Source organism: Ursus arctos, unplaced genomic scaffold (genome assembly GCF_023065955.2).
Source record: "Ursus arctos isolate Adak ecotype North America unplaced genomic scaffold, UrsArc2.0 scaffold_24, whole genome shotgun sequence".
NCBI lineage: Eukaryota > Metazoa > Chordata > Mammalia > Carnivora > Ursidae > Ursus > Ursus arctos.
The window spans coordinates 22,263,552-22,281,121 of NW_026622919.1; the positions used below are offsets into that span (position 1 = coordinate 22,263,552).

Consider the following 17,570-nt stretch of genomic DNA (forward strand, 5'->3'; position numbering starts at 1 on the left):
AGATACAATACCACATCTTCTTCGAAGCTGGAATTGTTGCAGTGGGCATGGGGGAGCATGTATCTTTCTGAATCAGTGTTTTCCTTTCCTTGGGATAAATACCCAGAAGAAGAATTACTGGGTCATATGATATTTCTATTTCTAATTTTTTGAGAAGCCTCCACCCTGCTTTCCATAGTGGCTGCACCAATTTACATCCCCACCAAGATTTTCTTTTCTTAAAAAAAAAAAAATCTGGGGCACCTGGGTGGCTCAGTTGGACACTTAAGCCTCCAACTCTTGATTTCAGCTCAGGTCATGACCTCAGGGTCCTAGGATTGGGCTCCCCACTCAGTGGGCAGTCTGCTTGTCTCTCTCTCTCTCCCTCTGCCCCTCCTCCTGCTCGCACACTCTCTCTCTCAATAGATAAATAAGTCTTAAAAAAAATCTTCCAAAATTATTCTGAATTTAGTGTTTACCTCAATTCTAATATAATCATATTTATGAATATCCTGAAGTTAAATTTAAAATAGACTAAACGCACATCACATACAATTAATTCACTTTTTTAACGTACAGTTCAGTGGTATTTAGTGTGTGTGTCCACAATGTTGTCCAGCCACCAGCTCTCTCTAGTTTCAAAACCTTTTCATCACCCCATAAAACAGCGCATACCCATTAAGCAGTCTCTCCCAATCCCCACCGCGCCCCATTCCCTAGTAACCTCTAATCTGTCCCTATGGGTTTGTTCACTCTAGATATAGAGAACACAAAAGAAATCGTGGAATTTGTGACCTTTTGTGTCTGTTTTCCCTTGGTATAATTTTTTCAAGGTTTATCCAAGTTGTAATACATACCAATACTTTGTTCCTTTTTTATGGCCGAGTAGTACAGCATTTCAGAGTATATATATACAATGATTTGTTTATCTGTTATTCATTTATGGACAATTGCCCTGTTTCCTCCTTTTGGCTAAGATGAATAATACTGCTATAGACATTCATGTACCGGTTTCTGTGGGGACGTATGCTTTCATTTCCCTTGGGGATATACGTAGGCATGGGATCGCCAGGTTCTATGGTAATTCTAGGTTTACTTTTTTGAGGAACCACCGAACTGTTTTCTATAGCGACCGTGCTAGTTTACATTCTCACTAGCAATTAACCAGGTTCCCTGTTTCTCCACATCCATACCAACACGTGCTGTGTCCTATTTTCTCGATTTAAGGCATCCTAGTGGGTGTGAAGTGGTATCGCACTGTGGTTATAATTTGCATTTCCTTAATGAGCCACAAAAATAGAAAAATAGAGAAAATTAATTTAAAAATGATAACATTAATAAAACTAAAGGCTGGTTCTTGGAAAAGAAATAAAACTGGCAGGGATTTCATTCTCTCTTTTTCTCTTGGCCAGTCTAGCTAAATATTTGTCAATTTTGATGAGCTTTTCCAAGAACCAACTTGTAGTCTTATTGATTTTCTCCATTTTTTTTCCTATTTTTTATTTCATATATTTCCATGCTTCTCTTTATTACATCCTTCCCTTGGTCTGCTTTGGGTTTAGTTTGTGCTTCCCTTTCTAGTTTCTTAAGGTGAAAGCTTAGATTATTGACTTGAAATCTTTCTTCTTTTCTAATAGAGACATTAACAGCTATAAATTTCCCTCAAAGCACAGCTTTGGCAGCATCCCATACACTTACATATGTTGTGTTTTTGCTTTCATTCATTTTAAGGTATTTCTAATTTCCCCTATGACTTCTCCTTTGACCCACTGATTATTCAAGAGTGAACTTTTCTATTTCTACATATTTGTGAACTTCCCAACATTTCTACCGTTACTAATTTTTTTAAAAGATTTATTTATTTATTTATTATGGGGGGGGAGGGAGAGGGTTAGAGAGAATCCCAAGCAGACTCCCCCGCTGAGCATGGAGCCTGACGCAGGGCTTGATCTCACAACCCTGAGATCATGACCTGAGCTGAAATCAAGAGTCAGATGCTTAACCGACCAAGCCACCCAGGTGCCCCTTCTGTTGTTAATTTCTAATTTAATTCTGTGGTTGCAGAACAAACTTCATGTGATTTCAATCCTCTTCAATTTATTGAGGCTTGTTTTATGGCCTAGCATACGGCCTCTATCCTGGAGAATGTTCCATGTGCACTTGAGAAAGACGTGTATTCTGTGGCTGGGTGGTGTCTTCCGTAGATATCTGTTAGGTCTGGTTGGTTTACGATGTTACTGATCTTCTGCTTAGTTGTTCTATTATTGAAAGTGGGTATTGAAGTCTCCAACTATTATTTTGACTTGTCTAGTTTCCCTTCAATTGCTAGTTTTAGCTCCAAATTTTGTTGTTAGCAGCACATATAATTACAATAGTTTTATCTTCTTGACAGACCCTCTTGTCATTATAAATGTCCTTCTTGTCTCAAGCAATGGTTTTTGTCTCCTTAATAACTGTTTTGTCTCAAACTTGCACAGCTACTCCAGCTCTCTGGTGGTAACTCTGTATGGCATCTATTTCTATCCTTTTACTTTAAACTTTTTTTGTGTCTTTGAATCTAAAGTAAATTTCTTATAAACAGCATGTAGTTCGATCATGTGTTCACATCCATTCTGCCACTCCCTGCCTTTGATTGGGCTGTTTGCCCCATTTACATCCGATATAATCACTGAGAAGGTAACATTTATGTCTGCCATTTTGCTATGTTTTTTCACATATTACAGGTTTTTTTTTTATTTTCTATTTCTTGATTCCTGCCTTCTTTTGTTAAGATAGATATTTTCTAGTGTATGTTTTTAAGTCCCTGTTTCATTTACAATATTTTTTGGAATGATCTTCTTAGTGGTTGCCTGGCCGTTACAATCAGCAGCATCTTCACTTAACACAATGTAGTTTGGGGGCGCCTGGGTGGCTCAGTCATTAAGCATCTGCCTTCGGCTCAGGGCGTGAACCCAGAGTCCTGGAATCGAGCCCCACATCGGGCTTCTTGCTCCGCTATGAGCCTGCTTCTCCCTCTCCCACTCCCCCTGCTTGTGTTCCCTCTCTCGCTGGCTGTCTCTCTCTCTCTGTCAAATAAATAAATACAATCTTAAAAAAACACACAACACACAATATAGTTTGGATTTGGAGCACCTGGCTGGCTCGGTCGGTAGAGCAATGTGACTCTTGGTCTCAGGGTCATGAGTTTGAGCCTCACGTTGGGTGTAGCGATTACGTAAAAAATAAATAAACCTAAAAAAATAAACAATGTAGTTTGGATAAATACTAAGTTATTTTTAATAGTCTATAACACCTTTGCTTCAGTCTAGCTCCAGCCCCCCCACACCTTTGTACAGTTGTTGTCATACAGATCTCCTCTGCACAGGTCATGAGCCTGCCGACCCAGTTTTGTAATTATTGCTTTTATGCAGTTGCCTTTTATATTTTTAAGTAATGGACTTGAAATTTCATTTTATTTTAAAGTAGGCTCCGTGCCCAACGTGCGGCTTGAACCTATGACCCCAAGATCAAGAGTGGGACACTTTGCCGACTGAGCCAGCCAGGAGCCCCTATGCAGTTGCATTTGAAGACAAAAAAGAAAAGCATTACAAATAAAAATGTTTATACTTTCATAGTATCTATGACGTTACCCTTGCTGACGCTCTTCATTTCTTTGTGCACGTTCGAGTACCCCTCGAGTGTACTTTCATTTCAGCTCCTGGGTCTCCTGAAACATTTCTCACAGGCGAAGCCTGCTAATGACCAATCGCCATTCCTTCCTGGAGGCGTTCCCTTTGTTTTGGGGGAGCACAGGGGTTTGACCCTTTCTCACCCAAAGTCTCCTACAGCCTGGTGATGGTGGCCCGATGGGCAGGTAACCTTAGTCCTTTTTCTGGGCTTAGATTTATCCCGGCTCCACCAGCTTACTTTCTGTGTGACCTTGGACAGGTCATGTCACTTCTCGGTGCCTTAGTTTCCTCCTCTATACAATGGAGCTAACCATGATGGGGCGCTCAAAAGTGTTGCAGGACTGAGTTAGGACTTGGGGCCGTGAGCTCATTTGCCAAACAAAAACACCCTGGGGGTGGGGGAGGGTAGAGAAAGGGAGGAGGATTCGTGAATGAGCTCTGCCCAGCTCCAGGGCTCTCCCCTAGGTTCTCTGGGATGAATGTCACCTGCTTCCCCTACAGGATACCAGGCTCATCAGAGGCAGCCTGGAAGCCGGCAGAGGCGCCTCTAGAACCATGACCTTGAAGGAAGCCCGTCCCACGTTGTGAACTTACACATGTGGGATAAGACAACAGGCAAAACCCATTCTCGTTCTCTTGGGATACTGCATGGGACTGCAGCGTCCCTGGTGACAGCCAGCCAGGATGGGCCTATCAGTGGCCTGGGCCTTGCCCAAGCCCCCCGTCTGCTGGGCAGCACCTCTGGAAGAATCCAGAAAGCACATGGATCTCTTGCAGCAATGCGGGTCAGCCACCCTTCCAGCTTGTATTCTACGCCCTCTGCGCCCGTGTCATTGCTCATGCGAGTCCCCAAGGAAACCTACAAAGCTAGCAGGAGGCAGAGGTGCGCCTCCCTCGGCCAGCACCCGGTGCAGGCCCTCCCCCCTTCCCCAGCCCCACTCTGGCCCTTTCCTCCGAAACAAGCAACACAGCTGACTCGCGCCTCGAGGAAGGCCATTTATTTCCAAGATAGAGACTATACTTTTAAGACAGGACTTTTCAGAAGCAGGAAATCTTAGTTGTCGCCTAGAGAGGTGTGTCAAGGACACAGTGAAAGGAGACATGCGCACGTGGGGCCAGAGGCTTATCCAACACTGTTACAACACTTTTTTCAATGAGCAAAACATCTTTAAAAATCCTTATAAATTCTTTATAATATGTTACACATTTAGAGACAATATTTACAATAAAAGGATGAGGGAAGGAGGAGAGAGAAATCTACTTTACAGCAAATCTTTGCATAAAACAAGAAGACCAATAGACGTGGCAGTGGGGTTCACAACCCCACCTGGGCTTCCCTGGAATAAGTGGGGGCGTGTGTAGGGAGGCCTGGTGGTCTGAGGTCTATTTACAAAGTGTAGGGAGAAGAGGGGGCTGGGTCCCGCCCATCCTGAAGGAACAGCCCAGCTCAGACTCCATAAATCAGGGTGTGTGTGTGTGTGTGTGTGTGTGTGTGTGTGTGTGACAGAGAATAAGAGACAGAAAGAGAGTGAGTGAGACGCCAGGGATGTTTCGTACGCCCCCTCCTAACGGGAAGAAGGTGGGGGTCTGTGTGCCTGAGTTGTGGAAGAAGCAGGCACAGCTGGAAGAAGGAAAAGACAGGCAAGGGAGGTCCGAGGTGGAGGGGGGACCCTGGACCCTCCCAAAACTCTCTGGGGAACCGGCAGCTAACTCCCCATGGTCCACACGCTCAGTGAGGGTGGTTAGAGACTGGCAAAGAATTGGTGAGGGGAGTAACCCGGGTAAGAGTCTTGGTCCTGCCTCTGCCGAGGGGCCCTAACTTCCTTCCCCGGCTCTGATTGGCAGCAGGGGGCAGGATCCCTGGACGCAGCAAAGGCCAGGAGCCCTGGTGGGGCGGGCGGGGGGGGGGGGGGGGAGGGATGAAGGGGGCAGGAGTGGCCGAAGTTGCTACTGAAACACCTTCTGACAGTGACTAGCACACTGGCACACCGGTCCCCCTCCCCTGTGGACACCCCCTCATCTGCTCTCCTCCGACACACATACCCCTCCTTGCCCTTAGCGAGGGGCAGAGGAAAGAAGAGCCAGCCAGCATCACCCTGTGTCTTTCTTTCCCTTGGTCTGAGACTTGGGGTTCCCTAGCCATACCCCATGGCTAACAAGGGTCTCTAAGTGCAGACACAGAAGGGCCCAGAAAGGCCCACTCTGTCCCAGAGCCCCCAGCAGCCTATCCCCTCTCGTTTCCCCCTCCTCTTACCTCCGGGGTCCCCTCCCTCCCACTCCTCCTCCCACGGGGCCTTCTCGCCTGCCCACCTCCTACCAGTCCCCGCACACAATCTAGAGACGCGGCCTGCAGCGCCAGACGCACCGGAGGGCAAGAGGCGAGGGGGAGCGAGGCAGAGAAGCCTGGGGGAGGGGGGCCGGCGCGGGGGGGGGGGGCACGGGGGCTGCTCGCTGGTCACAGACACTGATGGAGGCGCGAGGCGGGCCGAGCGGCGCGGGGGCTGGCTCTGCAGGGCCCCCGGGTCCCCGGGCGGCAGCGAGGCCGCGGACGACGGGGCCCGCGCCTTGGTGGACTCCAGGCTGCTGAGGCCCGAGTCCTTGTTGTCGCTGTGCGCCCGAGGGCCCGCGGGCTCCGGGGGGCCGCCGCCGCCCAGCTCCTTCCACTCGTTGAAGTTGAGGTCGGTCAGCGGGCTCTGCACCACCACCGTGTGGCGCCGCCAGCTGCTCCGGCGCCGCCGCGTCTCGGGTGACAGCGGCCGCCGCAGCCGCACGGCCAGCATGTCGTCGGCGGTGCCGCGGAGGCGCAGCCGCAGGGCCTCGATGCGCGACGGCCGCGAGCCCAGCGCCGCCACGGCCGCGGCCGCCGGGGGGCGCAGCGACTCCTGGCTGCTGGACGAGGCCGAGCCGGGCGGCTCCGCGGCGCGCCCACCGCCCCGCCCCGCGCCCGCGCCCTCGGCGTCCGGGCGGCTGCGGGCCAGGCGACGGCGCGCCAGGGTGTCGCAGGGCATGAGGCGGTGCGAGCTGAAGGACGGCCGGCGCGCCGGGCGCCCCCCGGGCCCCGCGCCGGCCTCCGTGTCCGTCTCCACATGGCTCAGCTCGCTGCGCTCGTCGTCCGCCTCGTCGCCCGCGCCCGGCCGCCGGCCCCCGGCGCCCGAGCACACGCTGCGGTCCATGGTGGACAGGGTGGAGTAGCCCGAGACGATGGAGCGCGTGTCCGCGGCCGGCCGCTCGTCCGGCGCCGCCGGGGGGCTGAGGCGGCCCGGGGCCTCGGGGGCGGCGGCAGCAGCGGCGGCGGCGGCGGCGGCGGCGGCCGGCAGCGGCCCCTCCGGCTGGTCCCGCGCCCCCGGCGCCGGCGCCCCCGCCTCGGGCTTGTGCGCCTCCTGCTCCGAGTCGTCGTCGGTGCTGCTGCCCAGCCCCCGCGCCTCCCGCCGCTTCTTCCGCTTGCGGTTGACCGCCGAGATGAAGGAGATCGCCAGCATCTCCCGGGCGTACGGCTCCTTCTTGGGGGCCCACGAGCCCTGCGCGGAGACAGGCCAGAATGCAGGAGGCGCCCCCGCACCGCGGCCCCCCCAGCCGCCACGGAGGCCCGGCCCCGCGTCACTACCCACCCGGGAGCCGGCCGACCCCGCAGCCCCGCTGGGCACCCGCTGGGCACCGCTCTGGCCTCAATCCAGACCTTCGGGGCTCTTTCCTGTGAGCCGGGGGCCGGTCCCTCACCCCCGCCCACCTTCCACTCCATTCCCCATGCCCAGCGCTGCAGAAATCCTTTTAGACACAGCTCTGGTGGTAATAGTCTCTCAACAGGGAATACACTTGACAGTTTGAACCCATTTCACAGACTGTCCCGGGTGATAATCACCAGACCCTGGTGGGAACCTCCCTCCGACCACGTCTTCTACTCCCTCCATCTCCACTCACTCCCCCTTGGGAAACCTGCCTCTCCACCTACTCTGTATGTGGGCCTCTCCAGGGCAATCGGCCCAAGTTCATTTCCCTTTCCCACTGCAGCCCACCGGCTGGCGCGTTTCAGCCAATGGACCAGAGCGCCACTCACAATCCGCACCCCACATCAATCCAGCCGCCAGCTCTGCGGCCAGAAGTGGCCACAAGACGCTTTACAGTCTGATGGTTTGGATCGAATTTGCTTCCAGCCTCATGCTGGCCAACTTCCTGGCACGTTCTCACTGCTAAGCCCTGTGGGGGTTTTCTGGTCCTCGCCTTCGGTGATGCCCCAGCAGAGCCCACACTGCCCGTCACCGGCCAACACCAAACTACCCCTTGAACTCCAGAGCTCTTCTTCCAACGGGGAGTCTGTCTCAAGCAAGGTGTCCGCAGGCACCTGAAACTATCTGCCAGGGCCCTATGCTTCCTAGCCCCTGCCCCAAACCACCTGCGTTCATGTCCCCACCTGAAGGTAATTCTCTGCCTCCCCCCCCCACCCCGCCCGGCTTCTTCTCAATTCTCCTGAAGTGACTCCCAAAGCCAGTCCACCCTCACCATCCTGTTTTCAGACCCTGACTCTGCCTTTCCTGGCCTTTCTGCCCTCTCCTGATAGCACTCCCCGCCTCCACGCTTGCCTTAGCCCAGTTCCTCCTCCTCTAGAGCCATCAGCCCTTCTAAGAAGAGGTGGGAATCTGATCACCTCCAGACTCTGCAGGACCCCTCCACCCCCACCGGGATGAAGCCCAGACACAGGGCCCTTCGCAATCTGGTCCCAACTTTCCCAGCCTACGGCCCTCCCTACCCCAACCCCAAAGCCAGCCGCAACAAAGCCTTCACTCGGGCGATGCCCACCTGCCAGACTCACTCACATTTTAACCCTGGCAGCCCTTAGCCACCGCTCCCCAGTCCACCCCATGAGCTGGATGAATTCGAAGTCCTCCTGCTAGGCCCTGCTCAAACATGGCAGCCTCCGTGCGGCCACCTCTCAGTCCTCGCCTCGCCCTTTGAAAACACAGCTGCGCCTGCTCTTCTCCCATTAGGATAGGTCTGTTTCCACATCACCAGCATCCAGCTCCGAGTTCCTTGAGAGCAAGGTCTGTGGCTTACTTGTGTTTGCACCCATGACTCCCTGCGCCGTGCCTGGCACATAACAGGTGCTCAATAAAATGTTAAGTGAATGGGCAAATGGGTGAACGCAGTCCCCTCGACACAGGAAGCCCTGTGGAAGCAGAGGCTGAAACTGCTCCCCCTGCTGGGCTGGAATGGCCTGCCCTGTGACCCCTCCTCACTGGCCACCTCCAGTTTCAGCCACAGGGTAATACTGAATGGAGACCCAGAGATCCCTGGTGTGGCCCCCGCAACCTACGTACTCTCTCTCCCATCAGCTAGTTCGGAGAAAGCCGACACATGTCAGGGAGTCAGGATGCAAGGGCACATGACTCCTGGCTCCCGAAGGCGATCCCTGGAGTTGTGCAATATGTTGGCTCTGCTGTGATTGCCCTGAGCCATAAGGTGGCCAGTGCCACTTTCTCTTCTGACAATGCTCTCGGAGAGACTTGGGAGGCCACTAGGACCATCTGATCAAATTACCCTCTCCCCCCTGCTAGTTACAGAAGCAGTGAGGTCATGATGATCCCTTCCAGGAACACAGAGGTCAGTACATGCACAGAAGGGTCAAGGGGAGGCCATGGAAGCCAGGAGGCTAGCAGCAGCAATGGGCGGAAGTTACATGGAGCTGGGTTCAGGTCACTATAATGAACTTGCTCCCTGCCTCAGCAGTCTTGATGGGGTGAGCTCCCCACCCCACAGAGGTTCTATAGGGGGGCTGTAGGGACCTCTTGTCCCAGACTAAAGCAGCCTTCTTTTTTTCTGTCCAGTACATTTTCTTTTCTTTTCTTTTTTCTTTCTTTCTTTCTTTCTTTCTCTCTCTTTCTTTTCCTTCCTTCCTTCCTTCCTTCCTTCCTTCCTTCCTTCCTTCCTTCCTTCCTTTTCTTTCTTTCTTGTTTGAGACAGAGAGAGCATGCGAGTAGGGAGGGGAGAGGCAGAGGGAGAGAGAATCCCAAGCAGGCTCCACGCCCAGCACAGAGCCTGCCATGCAGCTCAATCTCACGACCCTGAGATCACGACCCGAGCCGAAATCAAGAGTTGGATGCTTAACGGACTGGGCCCCCCAGGCACCCCCCAGGTAAATTCTTCTGATACATAACGAGGACCTGCTTGGTATCAGGCACACTGGGCTCAGGAGCTGGCCAGTGCTTAGAGACCCAGACCGAAATGAGTCCAGTTCGATCACCAATGCTTAGTGATTTCACCCACTACTACGGACAGAATTGCGGACCCCTGCCCAAATCCACCTGCCAAAGCCAGCTCTAATCCCCAATGTATTTGGACACGGGGCCTTCGGGAGCTGATAAAGTCCTGCCCCTACGGTGGCATTAGCGCACTTATACAAGGAGACAGCGGAGAGCTGGGGCTACTGCTCCCTCTCTGCTCTAGGGGACGCAGCAGGAAGGCGGCCGTCTACAAGACAGGAAGAGAGCTCTCAGCAGACACTGACCATGCCGACACCTTGATCTTGGACATCTAGCCTCAAGACTGTGATGAAATAGAGGTCTTACTTTAAGCCAGCCAGTTGGTGGCATCTTGTTACGGCAGCCCGAGCTGACTAAGACAACCCCCTTGGCTCTAATCTAACAGCGGGGCAGCCGTGCCTGCTTAATGGGCTCTGTCTCAGAGGGCGGCCTCTGGAGCAGGCAGGGCTGGCTGGCTGGGAGAGCTGGTGCAGAGAACCCGCTTCGCTTTCACTGATTTTCTTAATTGTTTTCCGTTTCATTGATTGATGCTCTTGTCTTTATTATTTCCCCCCTTCTGCTTGTTTTGGGCTCTCCAAAAAGCATAGTTATTACAGCAGGCATATCTGTTGGTTCCCATAGTCCCATAAATGGGGATAAGTATTAGGCCTCATTCACAGATGAGGAAGCTGGGGTCGCAAAGAGGTTAAGCAACTTGCCCGATGTCCCGAAGCTACTGAGCAGTGGAGGCGGGACTCAGACCCAGGACTGTGCGTGCTTCTGACCACTGGGCACGCGCCCCCCCCCCCCCCCGGCCACCTAACTCCCCAGCCAGACCCTTCTCTTCCAACAGACGCCTCACACAGCACTGCCGAGGTGAGTAGCTTCTCTGCTGACCTCGTACACACGGCACCTCCTGCCTGCCTTCCCAGTGACCAGCAACCTTCCTCAGGGGCCGTGGGCACTTCTCCCAAATCCCCTGACCAAAGAGCAAAGAGCAGGCTGGGCTGGACAGGGATAGAGCCTTCAGAGTGGCTCTGGCACTCACCTTGGACTTGGCTGAACTGCAGGTGGTGGAATCTGTCGGGGGGAGCGAGAAAAAAAGGGAGGTTAAATTGGGGCAGGGGGAGGCTCTCTTGTGAACACGATTCCCTCTCCCTGGAGGCTTCAGAAACCAGGGAGTTCAGACACCTGAGCTCCCCAGGTCCTGGAAGCGGGATGGGCTTCTGATGTCATTTCCTGCGGGAGAGGGAAGGAGCGGCTGACGATGTCAGTCGTCAATTGGAGACAGGAAGTGACATCAGGCTGCCAGTCCCTAGACCCTCGTTTGCCAGGGTCAAGGGCAAGTGTGTGTGTGTGGGGGGGGGGCTTTTCTTTGGGCCTAGTTCCTCTCCCCTCCCCTCCTGTCCCTGTTACTCTGAAGCACTGGAGAGAAAAAGCCGCTATCGGATGCAGTCCACAGAAACCACAATGAAACACAGCAAGTCACAGATGCTCCGGAGGAATGGAGACCACACAACGCATGGACAGGTGGGGGCCTACGTCTACCTCCACCCCATGCCAACTCCAGGACGGGAGGAGGAAGACGGACCCTGTGTAGGACACAGTCCCGGGGCAGACAGCAGCTGGGCGGGGCGCAGGAGGCCGAGTGAGCTGGCGATTAGGGCCTTGCTAGGTTCCGGCCCCAGACTCCAGGTCAGCCCGCCCTGATGGGGCAAGGACCCTGTTTAGTACCAGAGTTACAAAGAAGAGTAAAACCATTACACCCGTGGGACTTGGGTCCCACTCCCTTAATATCACTGGGGTGGAGAAGGAACCAGAAACCCACCCGGGCAGGGTCTTCTCCCGGCTGATCTAAGGACCTCGCGGGGTCTGATGGGGCCGTGGGCAGGCATGGTTAACCCAGGCTCTCTGGCAAGCAAGCGAGTCCTCCCCGCCCGGCCCTCCCCTGCACACAGTGAGAAGAGCGGATGGCCGACCACACAGGGAGACACACGGGGCAGGGGTGCGGCAGCAGGTGATTAGAAGAAACGGGGGGCTCCTCTCTGCCACCCCCACCCACCTTGTCCTCTGGCTCCCTCCTCAGCCTGCCCCTGGGAACTAGCGGAGCTGTGGAATGCCTCTGTCAGAGACAGGAGCAGTCAAAATACTAAGGGGGGCTCACCCATGGGGCGGGACAGGTTAGTGCCTTGGGCCAAGCAGGGACTGCTCTGCACTACTCCGCTACGACGGTCTACGCCCAGAAACAGGACTTAGGGGCTGAGCGACCAGGGGCCCTGGTTTCAGATGCAGGAAGAGCCAGCCCTCGGGGGCAACTGAGGCACGAGCTGCCGCTATAAAGGGGCTTCTGGGGGTGCCGTCACCCATGTCTAGGCAGGCTGGGTCCCCCTTCGCGCCAAGCCTCCCCCTGTCTGGACAAGCCGAAGCGGCCGGGCTCAGCACAGAGAGAGGGCCAGAGTCTGGGGATTGTTGGGGGGCAACTTGCGGTACGCAGACCTCCTGGCAAGGCGAGAGGATCTGCCTCCAGCAAAGGCCTCATTCCTCCTGAGAAGGGGCTTTCAGGTGGGAGCGTTAGGGTGGGGGTAAGTTGTTAACAAGCGTGGGGAGCTGCTATGTCACGGTGACGTGCTCACAGCCCGGGACCTTTCTGCCTGCCCCTCGGGCCTGCCCAGAATTCTTATAATCACCCGCCACTGTTAGTGACCGAGGCCGCAATGCCACACTGTACCCTTTAAATCTCCAACAGGTCCGCTGGAGGAGGGGAAGGAGAGGAGAGAGGGGCAGGGTCCAGGGGCGGGAGGAGAGCACAGGGAGAAGAGAGAGGAGGGTGGAGGGGTGCAAGGAGAAAAGGAAGAAAAATTAAAAAGAGGAACATGCCCAGAAGGACACAGCCCATGAGAAATTAAAAGTTCAGGAAGGAAACCAGTGAAGGAGGGGGAACAAAGCCCCCACTCAGCCCCGGGGGCCGCTGAGCAGACAAGGAGGCAGGCGCACAGGCAAGCCAGACCTCCCCAGAGCGGAGAAGGCCCTGCCACAGCCCAGTGTCCGTGGTGGGGGGCTGGGGCAGAGCAGGGAAGCTGGGCATCTGGCTGGGAATCTGGGACCCTTGGGAATGCAGACCCCACCCCGCCCCCACCCTTTCCCAAGCCCCCGTGCTCACCGGAACCTGGGTCACCAGGGGGCACGGTCCTGCCAATGTTAGGCAGGAGGTACTCAATGTTGGGCACCGACTGAGGCTCCTTGTCATCCACGGGGGTCTGCAAACAGGGGGAGGGTCAGCCAGCATGCCCCCCCATGGCTGGACTGTGCATCCCGCAAACTGGGGTAACGTGGAGGCAGGGCCTACGACTCCTCCATCAGACTGGGGCTCACCAGGGCAGCGGCTGTCTGTCTCATCTGTCAGGCACTCTCGAGGGCAGCTCCTACATACCCCCCATTAGACTGTTTTGTGCCTTCTCCAGCACCTTGAACCCCCAAAGGCTGGGGCTGCTCCCTCAGCTGAAGGCAGGAGCTGTGTCTCCGCCATCAGACTGGACCTTCCTAAGACCTGTGGCCTCCACATAAAAAGAGAACGTGGGGTCTACCTTTGCTATTGGACTCAGTTTCCTTAGGGTAAGGCTTATCTCCCCCCTCAGATCGGGGGCTCACGAAGGCAAGGATTCTGTCTCCCATTAGATTAGAGGCTTCTGAGGAGAGGGTCTATGTTTCCTCCATCAGACTGGGAAGCCCCAAGGGCAGGGACCTTTCCCTGCTTGAGTCTTGCTGCCTGCCCCCTCCCGGCCCCCAGCCTGGGATGAAGGCCCACCTCAGACCAGACCCTCCGCATCACTTACTCTCTCTCCCTTGTCCTCGTCATCGCTGAAGAACCAGTCTGACTGCAGAGGAGACAAAAGGAAGTGGTGAACTCAGTGTGGGAAGGGGCTGAGGGAAGACGGAGACACGGGCTCCCACCCTGCACAGTCCAGAGGACCCCACTCAGATGCCAGATGGAGCGGGGCAGGAGGGGGCATCAAGAGGTGAGGGTCCCCCCTCTTTTCCATAACCCCCATTCTCGCCTGGTTACTAGAAGTGCCCAAGGGAGGTCGATGAATCCCAGGACCCAACTCCACAGACTATGAGAAACCCTTGGGGAGAGAAGAGGCTAGACCCCAGTGTGGGAGGGAAATGCAGCCTGGGCTGGGAGGGGGCTGAGGATTGATGGAGGGCTGGCTCAGGGAGAGCTTCTAGGCCGGTTTGTCACTAGACTCTGTACAGGGCACATCACTGTGGCTCGCTCCCACCGGCGGGCCAGAAGCGGGGGCAGCAGCGCCATCTAGTGCCGGCTGGGGCCACTGCAAGGAGAAGGCCCGCCGGTGCTGCCAGACCTTGTACCCCTTCCCAGCCCAGGGCACCACACTGCCCTCGGGCGGCACCCCCTCCCCTGGCCAGGAAAGAGAAGTGCCTGGAGGAAAGTGTTAGGAGGTTCCCTGAGGGGGCAGGCAGGCAAGGGTTTTCACATAAATGCCAAAGAGGACAGAAAATAAAGTAAAAATCCCACTCTTGAATATATTTTGTGAAATTTGAGAACCTTGAAGATAAAACCCTAAAAGTTTTCTGAAAAACTTTTACAGATTGCTTGCAGATGAGCAAATATCAGCTGTAACTAGAGCTTTCGGCAGCAGCAGACAGAAGAAGATAATATTTTCACTGTATTGCTGGATGCAATACAGGGCAAGAATTTGGAACCTAGACTTTTATACCCTGCTAAACTCTCACTGTGAGCGTGAACTACAGCTGTTCTAAGACATCAAAAAACTTACTGCACAAAGACTCTCTTCATCGTGTCCATGAGCACATAAGGAAATGGCTCCAGGTTGGAGCAACAAGCTCGGAGAAGTAAGGATGGATAGTAGCGTGGAAAAGTCCACTGTCGATCCAAGCAAGGGTACACACACACACACACACACACACACACACACTGTATCTCCATGATGCCGTCGATTTCGAACGCAGAGGGAGAAACCAGTGACGGGCGAGAGTACACCCAGGTACTTGGCTTTTAGATGTGGTGGAAGGAAGACAATGGACAGTGATGAGCTTGCGAAATTGTCAGTGAAAATCAAACGTAAGTACGGGCTGTTACAATCGTATGATTAAACGCAGTAGGGGCTTTATAAATTGTGTAATTTTCACATCAGGAAAATAAAAATCAATTCATCCAAAGCAAGGTAGGACAGACCGAAGAGAAATAACATGAAAATGGGGTAAACAGAAAATGACATTTATGATTGCAGAGATAAGCCCTAATGGTACAGAAATTAGAGTCAAGCAAAATGAGCTAAGCTCACTGATTGAAAATTAAGACATGCAGACTACTCGGGGCGCCTGGCTGGCTCAGTTGGTAGACTGCAACTCTTGATCTTGGGGTCGTGAGTTTAAGCCCCACATTAGGCATAGAGATTACTTAATAAAATAAAATACTGTTTGTTTAAAAATAAGTAAAACAAAATAAGCAGAGTGAAGGTGGTTTGGAAGGACACATATTAACCTCTTAGAGTGCGTCATTGGGGGGGCAGAGTGGGTAGGCATGAAGGGGGAACGAGGAGACTTGCAGGTTGATTATGACCGTGTGCCATGAACCTCAGTTATTATTCAGCACAATCGGGCATGTTATTGACCCAAATAAATGGCATAGAAGAGAAACAAGAAAGAGAAGAGAGGATAAGAAATAATGCAAGATCTAGGGGCGCCTGGGTGGCTCAGTCAGTGAAGCATCTGCCTTCGGCTCAGGTCCTGGGATCGAGCCCCACGTCTGGCTCCCCGCTCAGCAGGGAGTCTGCTTCTCTCTCTCCCCCTGCCCCTCCCCCAACTTGTGCCCACGCGTGCTCACGCACGCACTCTCTCCATCTCTCTCAAATAAGGAAATACAATCTTAAAAAAAAAATGCAAGATCTAGATTCGGTCGTTTTGGGCTCAAGTTCACCTCAGGTAAATGACCTCTGAGTCTATTTGCGTAAAATGGGCATAACAGGAGTATCTGCTTCTAGAATTGTGGTGAGAATGAAATCCCGTATGGCTAGTAGTAAAAAAGACTAGAACTACCAAGTGTTGGTGAGGATGTGGGGGAAAAGGGACCCCTCCCACGCTGCTGGTGCGAATGCACAATGGTGCAGCCGCTACGGAAACCGGTGTGGAGGTTCCTCAAAAAGTTAAAAATAGAGCTACCCTAGGATGCAGCGATTCCAATTCTGGGTATTTATCTGAAGAAACAAACCAAAAAACCTCACACCAACACAAAAAGACACCCGCACCCTGACGCTCATTGCCGCACATTATTGACGACAGCCAGGCCGTGGAAGCGACCTGAGTGTCTATTGGTGGAGTAAGGGATAGAGAAGATGTGGCACATACAGAAAACAGAATACTCCTCCCTCAGCCATAGAAAGAAGGAAATCTTGCCATTTGTGACCACGCGGGTGGACCTCGAGGGCACGACGCTAAATGAAATAAGTCAGACCGAGAAAGACAGAGGCCGTACGCTCTCACTTATATGTGGAATCTCAGACAAACACACTGACAAAACCCGAGCTCGTAGGTAGAGAACAGGCTGGTGGTTGCCAGAAGTGGGGGGAGGACCAAGGGGGTGAAGGGGGTCAAAAGGTACAAACTTCCAATTGGAAAAGGAACAAGTCACGGGGACGTCGTGTAGAGCACGATGACGATAGTTAATAATCCTATAGTGTCTATTTGGAAGGTACTAAGAATAAATCTTAAAAATTCTCATCACAACGGGCACCTGGATGGCTTAGTCTGTGAAGCATCTGACTCTTGATTTCTGCTCAGGTCATGACCTCGGTGTCCTGGGATCGAGCCCCATGTCAGGCTCTGCACTCAGCGGGGAGTCTGCTGGAGATTCTCTCTCCCTGTGGCCTCCCCCCCCCCGCCCCGCTCTCTCTCACTTTCTCTAAAATAAATAAATAAATAAATCTTAAGAAAAATTCTCATCACAAGAAAAACGATTGTAAGTATGCGTGGTGACGGGTGGTAACTAGACTTACAGTGCTGACCATTTCACCATATATGCAAATACCAAATCATTATGTTGTACACCTGAAACTAATATGATGTTACATGTCAGTTATAACTCCATTAAAAATAAGTGTTTTTTGAGAGAGAGAGAGAGAGTGCACTCGTGTGAGCAGGAGAGGGGTGGGGCAGAGGGAGAGGGAGGGAGAGAACGTCAAGCAGGTTCCACACCCAGTGTGGAGAGGGAGAGGGAGAAGCAGGCTTCCCGCTGAGCAGGGAGTCCGACCCTAGGCTCGATCCCACATGACCTCAGCCGAAGGCAGAAGCTTAACCGACTGAGCCACCCAGGCACCGCCCCCTCCATACAAATTCTTAAAAAATAGCGAAATACTGTATGTAAAGCACTCAGTACAGCACACTGTTGGTGTATAATAGATGTCAGCTGTAATAACGAAAAGGTGTAGTCCCCAGAGACAGGCTGAGTAGAGGGCGCCCTAAGAAGCCAGCCTTTAACTCGGTTTGAGGGTGCCCGAAAGTGCTGTGGGAACCCAGAAGTGTAAAGGAAGCTTCCAGGGAGCCCAGAGTTCTCTGGAAGAATGCACGCTAGCTGGTACACATACAGCTCCCTCTGCCTGCAATGCTTTCTCCTGTCTCTGCCTGGCTGAATTCCTGGAGGCCTCTGAAG

The 17,570-nt window shown here is 53.4% G+C and overlaps 1 protein-coding gene across 1 annotated transcript in view; it reads right to left on the bottom strand.

Annotated features, from left to right (window-relative positions):
* Positions 1 to 6,102: 6,102 nt before the first annotated feature.
* The window catches only part of ARHGAP23 (Rho GTPase activating protein 23), a 68,270-nt gene continuing 56,802 nt past the window's right edge, over positions 6,103 to 17,570 (bottom strand). Inside the window, 5 exon segments of the mRNA XM_048212372.2 lie at positions 6,103 to 6,129; positions 6,131 to 7,165; positions 10,929 to 10,960; positions 13,041 to 13,137; positions 13,714 to 13,755. Of these exon segments, the coding sequence (XP_048068329.1) occupies positions 6,103 to 6,129; positions 6,131 to 7,165; positions 10,929 to 10,960; positions 13,041 to 13,137; positions 13,714 to 13,755 (1,233 nt within the window).